The 14034-nt window shown below is 43.5% G+C and overlaps 1 protein-coding gene across 1 annotated transcript in view; it reads right to left on the reverse strand.

The window, feature by feature from the left end:
- Nucleotides 1-14034, reverse strand: part of LOC101975466 (SHC-transforming protein 3) — an 84410-nt gene that overhangs the window by 20422 nt on the left and 49954 nt on the right. The window contains 1 exon segment of the mRNA XM_078036164.1: nucleotides 11228-11523. Within this exon segment, the coding sequence (XP_077892290.1) occupies nucleotides 11228-11523 (296 nt within the window).

The following is a 14034-nucleotide window of genomic DNA, read 5'->3' on the forward strand; positions in this document are numbered from 1 at the left end:
GGGGTAGAACCATAAAGGGTGGTAAATTGTTGGAGAGCTTGTGGAGAAATCAAAGCCTTTATGTGGTGTCAGCTGGAGTGTAAATTGGGACAGTTACCTTGGAAAATTGTTGGGTAGTTTCTCAAAAAATAAAGAAAAGATGGAGTTTCTCAAGAAATAGTGTCTACCATATGACCTAACAATTCCATTGCTGGCTATATATCAAAGAAAAATGAAAATATAAGCCAGCACTAACTATAAAAATATTTATAGCAGCATTATTACTAACAGCCAAAATGTGGAAACGACCTGAGCATTCATCAACAGACGAATAATAAAACAAAAAGTGATCTACCCATACAATGGATATTAATGATTTAACTATAAAAAGAAAATCATACAAATATATGCTAGAGGTTGGGTGAACCCTGAGAACATTATGCTGATTGAAAGAAGCTGGTCACAAAAGTTCACAGGTTACATTGTTATGGACCAGGTTATATGGGCAATGACCAAACAGACCCATTTTACCCTGAGACTCCAAATCATGTAAGAAATGCTTCTCCCGTGGGAAAGCCCCGCCTCTGTGCCCATTAATAGTTACCCAGCATAGTGTACTTGGGAACACAAAATAGCAATTCTTATACAATGTAAAATTGTTCTCTTTGGTTTCTATTTTTCTTGGGCAATGTATCTTATCAGAGATTCATTGTCTAGACGTTAGTAACCATTCTCTAACTTGTTCTCAACTAGGGTCATTTTGACCCACTTCCCTTCTGCTGGCTTGCTGCTATGCCAACCAGGAAAGTCTTGTGGGAAATACCAGTGTACCCATTGCACTGTCTCACTAACTGCCCAATTCAGCTTTTGTACCTGCGTGCTTGCTGCTGCGTCAATCCAGAGGTGGTTTTTGAATATCCTAAAATGCTCAGGCTTGGGGCTGTTCCTTGCAGAGATGGTAATGGGTCCTGTGGGGAGTAGTTGCAGGCCTGGGGGCTAAATAAAGACTTTTCAATTAGACACAACTAGGACTTGGTGTGTTTTCTGAGCGACCAGCCCCACAAGAATATTATTTTATTCATATTAAATTCCAGAATGGAAAACCTATAGGGATAGAAAATATTCCTAAAAGGTCTGTGTGAGTGAGGAGAATTGGAGGTCAGTGGGTTTTAGCTCAATCAGATGATGTTTCTTTTGATGGTGATAAAAATGTCCTAAGATTGACATTGGTGATGAATGCAAATATAAATGAATTTACTGAAAACCATTTTACTAAAAACCAAATATGCTAAATACCCATTTTAAATGAGTATGCTATGTAGATTATATTTCAATGAAGTAACAGTAAAAAAAATCTCTCTACTCCAAGTTTACCAAAAATACAGGAAAAAGAGACAAAGGAACAAATTAAATAATGTCACAAGGAAGCAACTGCCAACTGCAGGGTATTCAACAGACAAAAGTTTCAATTAAAAAAAAATCACTGGTATAGAAAGAAAACAGAAGGAAAGCTGCCATGCAATAAAATTGTGTCAAAAGACAACAAAATTCAAGTGCATACCACATTTGGATGCTGATTCCAACAAGTTCATAATAAAAAGAACATCTCTGAGACAACTACAAAAAATGAATATGGACTGGGTATTGGGTCACACTGATAAGTTATTCTTAGTTTTGTCAGATGAACGATGACGTTGTAGAACTGTGAGGAAGGTTCTATAGGTGAACATGCATTCTGAAGTTATTTACAGGAGACATGGCGAGGGGTAGGCTTTGTGCACACTACAGAATACTTTGTACATTCCCTCCTTTGTCTTCCTTTCTACTATTTTTCTTTCTCAAATAATCAGTCCTAAAGGGAAGCAGGATATCCATGCTCTGGAGAGTGGAGGTAGCCACTCAGACCCACATTGGGTTCAGACCATAGGAAGAGCGGGTGCCCAGGGTAGGGAGGACCAGCACAGAGTATCCGAGGCCAAGAGGAGGGAGGGGAAGGCGTCTTTGCCCAGGAGAAGGCTACGCAGCCAACGTGGGATGTCAGAGTCCCAAGACGGAAGGGGACATCTAGGTGAGAGGGGGACGGGTGTGGGGTGTTAGAGCATGGATAGGGGACAGTGGGACAGGAGCAAGGGTCTCCCTGAGGAGGGGCGGCAGGCAAGACAGGAGAGGGCTTCCATATAGGGGCCTAGACAAAAAAAAAAGTCAAGCTATCAGGGGTGATGGGATCAGGTAGCTCACTGCTGGGGATGGGAGTTATAAATGTGGAAAAGGAACCATAATGAACCCTGTGATATGGAATTGAAATTGGAAGACTTGCTGAAAGTGACATAGAAATAAATTAATGCAAACTGTGTGTGGAAGATGGAGTAGGTATATGTGTGAGGTGTGGGGGTAAGGTGGGGGGTATGTATATGAGTGTGTACCTGGGTGCATGTGTGTCTGTGTGAGAGTGTTGCATGTATGTCCACGCACATGTGTGTGCAAGTGTACGCGCCCTAACTCTGTCCATCAGGAGACCAGGGCCAGCCACACCCTTCTCTGGTCTGATGTCTCCCGCAGGCCCATGTGTGGAAGACCCGGCCCTCAGCCCGTGGTGCTGTTGGGAGATATGGAAGCTTTAGGAGGAGGGGCTTAGAGGAGAGACCTTAAGTCACTGGGAGGGCGCCCTGGAAGGGGACATGGGGGGGCCTTCCTCTCGTTTCCAGGCCACACTGGGTGAGCCATGTCCTCTACCACCCACTCCCACCATGGTGTCTGCCTCATCCCAGGCCCAAAGGCAAGAGGGCCAAGGGACTGCGGACTGAGCCCTGAGCCATGGGCCTCTGCTCCTTTGAGTTGATTATCTCAGGAACTTTGTCCTGCTGAAGGGAAGAGGGCCATCACAGTCCCCAATAAGCACTCCTAGTGCCCAATCCTTATCTCTAATAGCCAGTGCCCTCCTGAAGGAGCAGGAGCATTTGGGAGGAAAGGCTGAGTGCAGAGAAGGATGGGCCCCCTGTGTCCTTTTGTTCTAGAAAGAAAGAGGTGCTCAAACAGTGACCAGGACAGAAGCCAGCTTGAAGAAGCCTCAGATTAGAGCCACCAAGGAAAACTGGAAACCAAGACCCACACTCACAAAATAACCAGTGGATGGAGCCAAAGGCTCAGTTAGGAACTAGAGCAGGTCTTGGGACAGAGGGAGAGGAGTGAGTCCCCAGTGGGCAGCCTGGCAGACGCCTCCCTGAGTGTCCAGAATGAGCACCATCTGTCACTGCCAACTAACGAGAGGCCCCAGAGGCCTCATTTCTGTGAGCAAGCAGCAGGGGGCATCCCCTGAACCAGAGTGAGCGTGCTGGCCAGCTTTTCGTTTCCTCAATAAAATATCTGAAATTATCCTCTTAAAAGGAGGAAAGGTTTATCTTGGATCGCGGTGGCAGAGGGTCCAGTCCATGGCCACGTGACCCTGGTGGCCTTGGGGCCTGTGGTGAGGGAGCACACCACAGTGAGGGAACAAAGCTGCTCCCCTCATTTGGTGGCCAGGGAGCAATGACCTCAGGAAGGGACCAGTGCGCAGCAGCCCCTGCCAGGGCCCATCCCTGTGACCTCACTTCCTCCCACGAGGCCCCACCTCCTGAGGGCCCCACCTCCAACAGCACCAGTGGCTGGGGGGCAGGCCTTCAGCACTGGGGCCTCTAGGGGACACTCCTGACCCAAACCAGCAGCAAGGGGGCCACCAAAGAGCGCAGACTGAGAAGAGCCCCACGTGCCAGATTCTGAACAGAACCTTCTGGAATAAAGGACCATCCTGGGAACCACTGGGGAAGCAGGAGTGGGCTCCAGAGCATCAGGTGGTAGGGCTACATCCACGTGGATGTCTGGGTTTCGAGGGCTGCTCTGCAGCCGTGAAGGACAATGTCTTTGTGGGCACCCAAGGTTGACCAAAGATTGGGCCAAGTGGCTCTCCAATGATTCCAAAGGAAAAAACAAAACAAAAAAAAACACTTTTGTCCTATACTCTCAGAAAATATTCCACAGAGCCAAGGGGGTGAGATCCAGGAGAATCCCAAGGTCCAGCAGGACCGCCAGGCCCCCTGGATAGAGGAGGAAGTCCTGAGAGACCATTGCCCAGGACTAAAGGACAGAGAGAGAAAGAGAGAGAGGAAGGATCCACGTGTTTAAAGGCCCAAAACAACTACCTGACAGACTAAAACTTGTCAAAAAGGGAAAGAAATAGAAGTGACGTAAATTTAGGTGGTCCCTTTGCAACATAAAGAAATGACACCTTAAATGGTTACATCAACGGATATAATAATTCAAGGAACGTAATATTAAGTTAGAAATAAGGACATATAACAGGTAAGCACACTCCTTTGGGACGGGGCAGGGTCCCTGTCAAGTGAACTTTCAGAGAAACTGCTGACCTTGTTTTCTCTCTGAAATGGGGGCAGAGTGAGGAGGGCAGGGTCCGGCTGTAGAGCTTTTCATTAAGTGCTTTCCTGCTACATCTTATTTGGGTGTGTTTTTGGTGTCACGTTGATAAAAATGTAAAAGGTATATTGCTGAGGTCATTTTGAAGGGCAAACACTCCATGTTCCTTCCTGAATTCTGCATCCACCTGTCCAGGTTGGGGTTAATGGGTGGGGAGGAGGGTTGACACGTGCCACCTCCCCAGCAAGGCCAGGTAACACACAGAGGTGTGTGAGCAGCCACATAGCACACAGAGGACTTGGTGTAAGTCAGGGCTGAAGCTGTGTTGGGTGAAGCTTCTGAGAATTCAGATTTTGCTTTTTCCTGCAGCACAGCCTAGTCTGCCTGAAACAAGGGGAACTTCAAAACAGCAAGGTATTAAGTGGAGGGGGTAGGGGACTTTTTAAAAAGTGATATATCACTGGGCATGGTGGTGCACATCTGTAATCCCAGCAGTTTGGGAGGCTGAGGCAGGAGGATCACTAGTTCAAAGCCAGTCTCAGCAACTTAGTGAGGCCCTTTCTCAAAATAAAACATAAAAAGGACTGGGGATATGGCTTAGTGGTTAAGGTCCCCCTTGGGTTCAATCCCTGATACCAAAAAGAAAAAACAAATGTGACATATAATCATTGTACCAATTTATGGGGTACAATGTGATATTTTGATCCATGTACACATTGTATAATGATCAGATCAAGAAAATTAGCATGTCTATCACCTCTCATGTATCATTTCCTTATGGAAAAGCATTTGGAATCCTTTTTTCAAATATTTGAAATATACAATGCATTACTGTTAGCTAGTCACCCTGCTGTGCAGTAGAACCAGAATTTATCCCTCCCGGTTAACTGTGACTTTGTTCCTATTAGCCAAACTTTCCCCTTTCTCCCTCCCCTTCCTCTTCCCAGCCTCTGGTCACCACGATTTTACTCTCTTCTACGAGATCAGTTTACTTGGATTCCGCACGAGTGAGATCACATGGTATTTGTCTTAGTCGTAGATGGACACCATACCTGTATTTTATTCATTCATTTTTATGCACTGCTGAGGATTGAACCCAGGATTCACATGTGCTAGGCAAGCGCTCTACCATGGAGCTACAACCCTGGCCCCCAGAATCTGTTATTTTACTTGTGTGGGGGAGGGGTCTTTTTGATAATGGCCATTCTAACTGGGGTGAGATGATATTTCACTGTGGTTTTGCTTTGCATTTCCCTGATACTGAGTGATTTTTAGCATTTGTTTACACACCTGTTGGCCATTTGTGAGTCTTTTTTTTTTTCTGAGAAATGTCTATTTAGGTCTTTTGTCTAATTTGTAATTGGACTTGTTTCCTACTGAGTTGAGTTCTTTATGTAATCTGGGTATTATTATGAAGAGTTTGCAGGTTTTCTCACCCATTGTTGGGTTGTGTCTTCATTCTGTTGACTGCTTCCTTTGCCTTTTTTTTAATATCTATTTTTTAGTTGTACACAATACCTTTATTTTGTTTATTTATTTTTACGTGGTGCCGAGGATCGAACCCAGGGCTGTGCACATGCTAGGCAAGCGCTCTACTACTGAGCCACAACCCCGGCCCTTCCTTTGCTTTTCGTGTCGACACTGTCCCATTTGGGTGGGGTGCCTTTGCTATCTGTGATTTTGGAGGCTAATCTAAAGAATCCTGTTTTTTAAATCACTCTCAGGATAAAAGAAAAATCTAGTAAATGTGGGAGTGTTGGACTGTGGCTGCTGTTTTGTGATCTAAAAGCCCCCGTGTGCCCTCTTACATGTGCAAGAACCTGAGGCCATGTGGATCAGGCCCAGCCACCTGTGTGGCCGCAGCACATCCAAATGGGAGCAGGGTGGCTGCCCTACTGTGCTGTTCTAAGAAATGAATCAATGGTGAGTGACTCAGAGGAGAGTTTTAGACACCCAGGCTGACTCTGTGATTCAGAAGATGTTGAAATTTTTTAAAAGGTGTGTATGGGGGGGCATTTCCAACTGCATCTCATCCAATTTTGATGGACTCCAGTCACCGCACGTCCCACCTGCTATTTCAGGGTCAGTAGTTTCAACACCTCACCAGGGACACTCAGAAGCTGCCACCGCTGGCCTCCTTGCCCAGGTTCCCAGTGACCTCGGCACACAGGGGAGGCTCTGGGTTGGTCGACACTGGAGTAAATTTAGATGCAGAACTGCTTTGCAGCCTTGCGTCTCTGAGTAATCCGTTCTGCCAAGTTCCCTCCTTTATAGTCAGGGACCGGCCAATTACCATGAAAATCAGATGAATAAATATTGAAGAGAATGTGCTCAGCGTCTATTTTGGTGTCTTCACAGCAAGGAAGCGATGCTACATTTTTAATTAAGTCTTTCATTTCCATTTCCTTTTCATCTAACACTATCCTCCATAGGATCAATTTAACTCGATAATCAGACCCAGATAAAAGCTCCCCCAAAGAAAGGCCATTAGTAGGTTTGACTTAACCAATGTTCTCAGTGGTGCCACACGTTTCTCCTCCAAAATTAAAATACATGAATACTTTGAGTCATGGCTTCTGTGGACACCTGGCTTAACCATGTTACTCCAATTCCATTTCCTCATTTTCTACATCATCTTGAAACTGGTTTGTGAATTTATGATAAATACATTATTAGTCGTGCATATCTCTCTCTCTAAGTTATTCTTCGGCCATTTAAAGACTGAACGGAAAAACGTAATCATCTTTGTTCTATATAATAACATATTTAGCTGGATTTTCACATTTGTGTTTTTTAATAACCTAGATTTTCAAGTGAAGTATGTAGATTCTCATAGAATTGCTTGAGTATTTTCTCTCCTATTTTCTTTAGTTAACCACAACGAAATTATTAGATGACCTAAGCAGGTAGAAAGAACCCTGGGCTGGTTCTAGTTAGAAAAATCTTGCTTGTAAATCTACATCTGTAGTAAGGTGTGACCCTCATGCCCCTGTACACATATATCACTGTAACTCCCTGGATTCTCAACTACTAACCATGAAAAGCCCAAGTTGATTAAGCATTTATCAAATGATTATTGAACACCTACTGTGTGCCAGGGACCATTCCAGTTGCTGGGGGTGGACAATAAACAAAGCCACTACCTTGATCAAGATCAGAGGCTAGAGGAAGCAGAGAGGCAAATAGTAAGCAAATTAATAAATGGGTACCAATGCTTGCTTGACATAAGTGCATTAAAGCCCAAACAAATCAGAACAAAGAAACAGGAAGCACACAGGGAAGTAAATCCATCAGGGAAGAGTCTCCTGATAAGCCACCTCTGATTTGGAGAAAGTCTGGCCCGCTCTAGGAAGCAAGTGTGGCCACGTGATCTTGACACCCAAACCAGATGAACACACACAGGCGCCAAAGCAGTAAAGACAGTTGAGAGGGACGTCACATCAGAGTCTTCAAAAAATCCTAAAGAAAATATGAGGTATCCAAATCCAACAGGGAAGGCAGGTTTAGGATAAGATGCAACATCAGAAAGACCTCCCTGTGGCATTCTTAGATGGATGGATTTAAGAAAAACATCACCCTATTATCTCAAAAGATGCTGAAGAAGTATTGGATGAAGTTCAATACCTTCATATGATAAGAGTTATTAGGTAAATAATATGTATGAGTTCCACCAAAGCCGAGATTTTTCTATTTAAATTGGTTCACAGATACAGACCAGGTGCCAAAAGTTGATGCCTGGAGTTGGTAGTTATTCCGTGCACACATTTGTTAAATGAATGAATGAATGAATGAATTCCTTTAGGTTGGGAAGAACAGATCACTAAAGGGCTACGGCAAACATCCCTAAGGGTAGAAAACTGCAAAACATTTCCTTGCAGGTGGGGTCAGGCAAGGGTGCCCCCTCCTGATTAATGTTCATGGCTGTACCTAGTCAGGGTGGTAGATCAGGGGCCAGGATGGGCCCTGGAAAGCAAGAGACAAGACTCCCAGTATCTGCAAAGACTGAGTGCCAGGGAGCCTGCCAGAATCAGCAAAATCTCTAGGCACAAGAACCCTCCACATTCCTCTTCCTACAGCAGTCATTGTTAAGAAAATGTAACTAAAAATAACATACTACTTACAACAGGGACTAAAACTAGACACTTCAGAAATAACCTAACAAGCCGAGTGCAGTGGTACACACTTGTAATCCCAGCAGCTTGAGGAAGGAGGATCACAAGTTCAAAGCCAGCCTCCATAAGTTAGTGAGGCCCAAAGCAACACAGCGAGATCCTGTCTCTAAATAAAATATAGAAATAAAGAGGAGTGGGATGTGGCTCAGTGATTAAGCAGCCCCGGGCTCAATCCCTGGTACCAAAAAACAAACAAACAAACAAACAAAAAAAACAAACAAAGGGAACACAAGAACTTTCTAGATAGACTTTTAAAACTCTCTCAAAGAATATCTTAAAAGTCTGAGTAAGTGGTTCTTCACATCATGGGGTGATGATCTAGTATGGAAAACTGGCTGTTCTTTGCCAAAATAATCTATACATGTAGCATAAGTCCTATCAAGATCCCAGCATGTATTTTGGGTGACTGATTTTACAAACAAAATAAAGATGAATGAATGTTTGAGAGCATGCTTGGACCATTCTGATAAAGGAAAGTCAATAGAAGGACTCACACCAGCAGATATTAAGACAGCTGCCAAGTCCTAACAATGAAAAGAGCACAGTTCTTACACAGGAATAAACAGTCAGGTCGATAGAATGAAGAATCCAGAAATAGACCCAGGATGTCAAGAACTCAGTACGTTATAGAAGGAGAAGGAACTTTGGTATGGCGGAGAGACAATGAATAATTTGGTAAATGGCAAGCAAAAAAAAAAATGGACTTACTATAATGAAGACTTAAAAATTTAGGGTTTCCTATCTCATATCGTATTCAAAAGTATTTCCCATTGAAATTAAACCTAATTGTGAACAACAAAACTATAAGGCTAGAAGAAGAGAAATAGAAAAAGAAAATATAGAACACAGTGCCTTTGTGATTTGTGGGTGAGTAAAAATTTAAAACTCAAAAATATTAATCCCAAGGGTAAAATTTGGTGGATTCAGCATTCCAAAGAAAGACTTCTATTTGATGAAGAACCTCACAGGCAAAATGATCAAATAAGCAAAGAAGAAGAAGGAAGGAGAAGAAGAAGAAGAGGAGGAGGCGGCACATGGAAATTCTACTGCTGAAAAACTCAAAAAGAAAGTCAAAAGAAAAGTATGGGAACAAGAGCATAGCACTTAGAGGAGACAGACCTGTTGTTCTTGGCTAATGATATGCAATCAAAGAATTGCACATCTGGCCATGAACTAGGACTTTACTCCTTACTCCTACCAATTAGCAAAACTAGACAGATTCGATCTAGGAAGACTGAGGATGTAGGGTCCCCCCTACCAGGGGTGCACCTCAGTAGCCCAGCTCATCTGGAAGCAAATGCAAACCCTGGTGAAATTAAATATGTATTTCCTGTGACCCAAACTTCCACCCCTGGCATATGACCCAGAGACACTATCCCTGGGATAGAGAGAAACACGCATGAGGGTCTGTAGCAGCTTATACCACCTTCTCCAGAGAATTTAGAGGGACTCCAAATGTGCCTCTGAAGGTCCCCAGGCAGTCCCCCAAAGTGATGATCCAATGCACAGAAAGCACCATTGATGCAACTCAAGAACTTGAGAGGAAGGAAGGAAATGAAAGAAGATCTGTGGAACATCATGTTTATAAATTTCTAAAAGACATGAACACAAAATATATATTTTTATAGATGACATCTATATAAAAAATTACTACAGAAAAAACAGACCCAGAAGGAAATGGTGACATTTATTATGTTCCATGCCTGGGAGGTGGTGGTCTTGGTGGAAGAGAAAGAGGAATTATGCAAACAGATGTTTCAAGAATGCTGAGAGCTGAGGTATAGGGCCCCTCAAGTGACCCCCCCCCGCCCACCTGCACCCACCTACACACAGAGGATATGTTCAAGTCCAGATGAAGACTAAAGTTTAGCTCTTACCTGTCGGTCACTTAAATAATTCTACCTTGCTTTTTGTTTTCACTGCATAAGAGGTTTTAAACAACAATTCTGGAATTTACTCAGCAGTTAATTCAGTTGCATTTAGTGCAATTATTTGGAGTATACCTAGGGTGAAGTCCAATCTACTTATTGATTGGAAGATGGTCAATTCAGCCAAACCCACACAATTATCCAGACACAACTGCACAGCCAGAAATGGTCAAACTCAGCCTCACTGGGCATCACCTCTCACAGAGGAAAAAACTAGAGACTAATTGGTGGGGATCTTGCTTACTGTTCAGCACTTTTGCAGCCTACAGATAAAATCTCAGTGACTCAACTTTCAGGAATTTTTGAGATAAATATTAAAATACCAGAAGCCTGTGCTTCCTTGTCTGTTATGAATGTATTAAGAAGAAAAATGTCCTTTTTACAGATTTAGTTCCACCTTTCACTTTTAGACTTTAATTCCAACTGAAGGTACTTTGGAATATGATATGAGTCAGGAACCCAACATTTTTAAAGTCTCTGCATAGTAGGCCAAAGTTCCTGTATTTATTTACCTGAAAGTATAGGAAAGTCAAAACTTTCATCACAGGCCATGAAAGTTTTCCCAACTTTTATGACTTGCCTGGGGCCCTGACCATCGACACCTGCTCTCTGCCTCTGTCCCATGGCACGCACATGTGGATAGGGGACAGAATGCAGGGGTTGCCCCATGTGGTGTCCCAGAGAGTAGAGTTGGTTAAAGATAGGTGTGAGCTCATGAGAAGGCCCTGTCCCGTGCCTTACCATGCCTTCAGGGTCCATGAGCAACAGATGCTTGGCCTGGCGGTGGTGCATGCCCGTGAGCACGAAGGAGCCTGGGTTGGTAGTGCTCTTTCTGACCAGGAAGTCTCCGTCTTTCTCCAGCAGCCCCTCCGCCTCCTTCCTACTCATCTCTCCTTGGTACCAAGGCTTGGCATTCAGTTCCTCCAGCATCTTTGCATCGGGGGCTCTGGGTGAGACAGGGCTGATGCACTCCACAGAGGCTGCCTTGTTTAACACGGGTCCCAAGGACTGGTTCCTGAGCACATATTCAAAAGGCTCTGCATCAAGGGACATTTGCCAGAAACGAGTCAGTCCATCACCACAAGAGCAAATGATCAAAATACCACATAAGAGAAGAAAATGCAAACATAACCCCCCCACACACCCAGGGTAAGAAAACTCGGAAAGAAGAACTGGCTGGTAATATATCAAGACTTATCCTAACCAGTAATTACAAGCATAGCCCCAATGTTGGCATGGGGGAGTCTGTTTTCCCTGACAACTGGAAGTTCTACCTTGTGCCAGGGATTCAAGTTTACCCTCTGTCAGCTAGAGAGTAGGACTTCGTCACTGCACTCTGCAAGAGGCCATACATGGCTCATTCCCTCCAATTTCCCTGGAATATCAGCCATATTTCTTAATAAATTCCAAATAAAAACTTGCTAAGACCAAAGGTGAAGGCAAGTTATGCAGCTTTGATTTCATGTAGAACCTAAGCCCAACTTACCAACGGTTGACTTCAGACTCTTTGGATACCCCTTGTGTGACTTCTAGGATAGGAACTCTAACTCCCTTTGACCTTCATTTATTTTCCCACCACAAAGGGATTGCTTGAATTCCTGACACCATGCTTGGCTTTATCCCCCTTGAAACACACTTCTGTCTACAAGGTGGCTGTGGATGGGGAAACTGCTGTTCCAGCAGCAACAAAAACCAGTGGCGAAGAAAGTAGACAGGAAAGTCTAATTCAGTTTCAACATTCAGTTTTCCAGTAAGGTGGTAGGTACCAAAGCACTCTGGAAAATGAGCACAGGCTGTGAAACAGGTGTGATGAGGATGATTTAGGATCCCACTGCCCACCCAGCAAGGGGCAAGCACCACAAGAAGAGGAATGGTTCTCTCCTGGGCACAGCTACATCTCCAGAGCCCCATGTTGTTCCTAGTACATAGTCCGTCTTTAAGTATTCAATGAGTGCCGTCAAATAAGCTAAATTTGGCAAATATTAGAGGGGGACAGAAAGAAAAGAGATGAATACATGAAACCAAAATTAGATCTTTTCGATAGCTGCGAAGTGTCACAGGTTTAGGGAGGAAAAGAGGTTAAAATGATAGGCTAAGATTAGGTCTGTGGGTTTTCCTCTTTTGTCATCTTATCTGATCACCTGGAGTAATTGGAAATTTGTGTTATACTATTTCTGCATCATCTCTACTTTTTCTATCTTCACCATCAGCAGCAGCATCCCATTTGTCCCCACATTCACATTGGTCAGCACAGTCACCATCAGCACCAACATGATCTCCATCGCCATCATCACCATCTTCACAATTATCTTCACCACTGCCATTACCACCATCATCACCACCTCCATCACCACCATTGCCATCATCACCATCATTATTTCTTCATAATCACCATCATCACCATTACCATCACCATCATTGCCACCATCACTATCGCCATTATTACCATCATTACTGTTTCTATAATCTTCACCACCACCACTATCATCTTCTTCATCACCACCATCATCACCACCATCACCATCAACACCATTGACATCATAATCTTCATCACCAACACCATCATCACCATCACTACCATTTCCATCATCATCTTAATCATTACCACCATCATCACCATCACCATCACCATTATTATCATCTTCATTATCACCATCACCATCATTGCTACCATCACTATCGCCATCATTACCATCACTACCATTTCCATAATCTTCATCACCACCATCATCATCACCATTACCATCATTACCATCTTCATAATCACCATCATCACCATTACCACCACCATCACCATCATTGCCACCACATTATCACCATCATTACCATCACTACTGTTTCCATAATCTTTACTACCACCACCATCATCTTCTTCATCACCACCATCATCACCACCATCAACATCAACACCATTGACATCATAATCTTCATCACCAACACCATCATCACCATCACTACCATTTCCATCATTATCTTAATCACTACCACCATCATCACCATCACCATCACCATTATTATCATCTTCATTGTCACCATCATCACCATTTCCACCACCATCACCATTAATGCCACCATCACTATCACCATCATTACTATTACTGCTGTTTTCATAATCTTCATCACCACCACCATCACCATCACGACCATTTCCATCATCATCATCATCATGACTATCACCATCATCACTCACATAACCATCATTACCATCATCACCACCATGAGTATTATTTAGCACTAGTGCTTCAAAATAAACAACACAGTGCTGGCTTGTATTTTTAATTACTTTTTAATAGACATGAGCCTCTCTAAGACCCTTTCTACAATCTGTTTCCTCTTCTCTGGTTTCTGGAGCTGATACAGAAATTAATTGATGGGAAATTAGAAATTAATTGGTGGAAAAAGAATAGCTCTGGTTCCCATTTTCCTCAAAGCCCAACTAACCCAGCTCTCCCCAGGCTCTGGGGCCAGGAATCACTGGGAAATGGACTAGGTTAAACAGTAAAAATGGCCTGCCCAAAAATACAATGGCAAAACTACCATTGGGATAT

Source organism: Ictidomys tridecemlineatus, unplaced genomic scaffold, assembly GCF_052094955.1.
Source record: "Ictidomys tridecemlineatus isolate mIctTri1 unplaced genomic scaffold, mIctTri1.hap1 Scaffold_222, whole genome shotgun sequence".
NCBI classification, from domain to species: Eukaryota; Metazoa; Chordata; class Mammalia; order Rodentia; family Sciuridae; genus Ictidomys; species Ictidomys tridecemlineatus.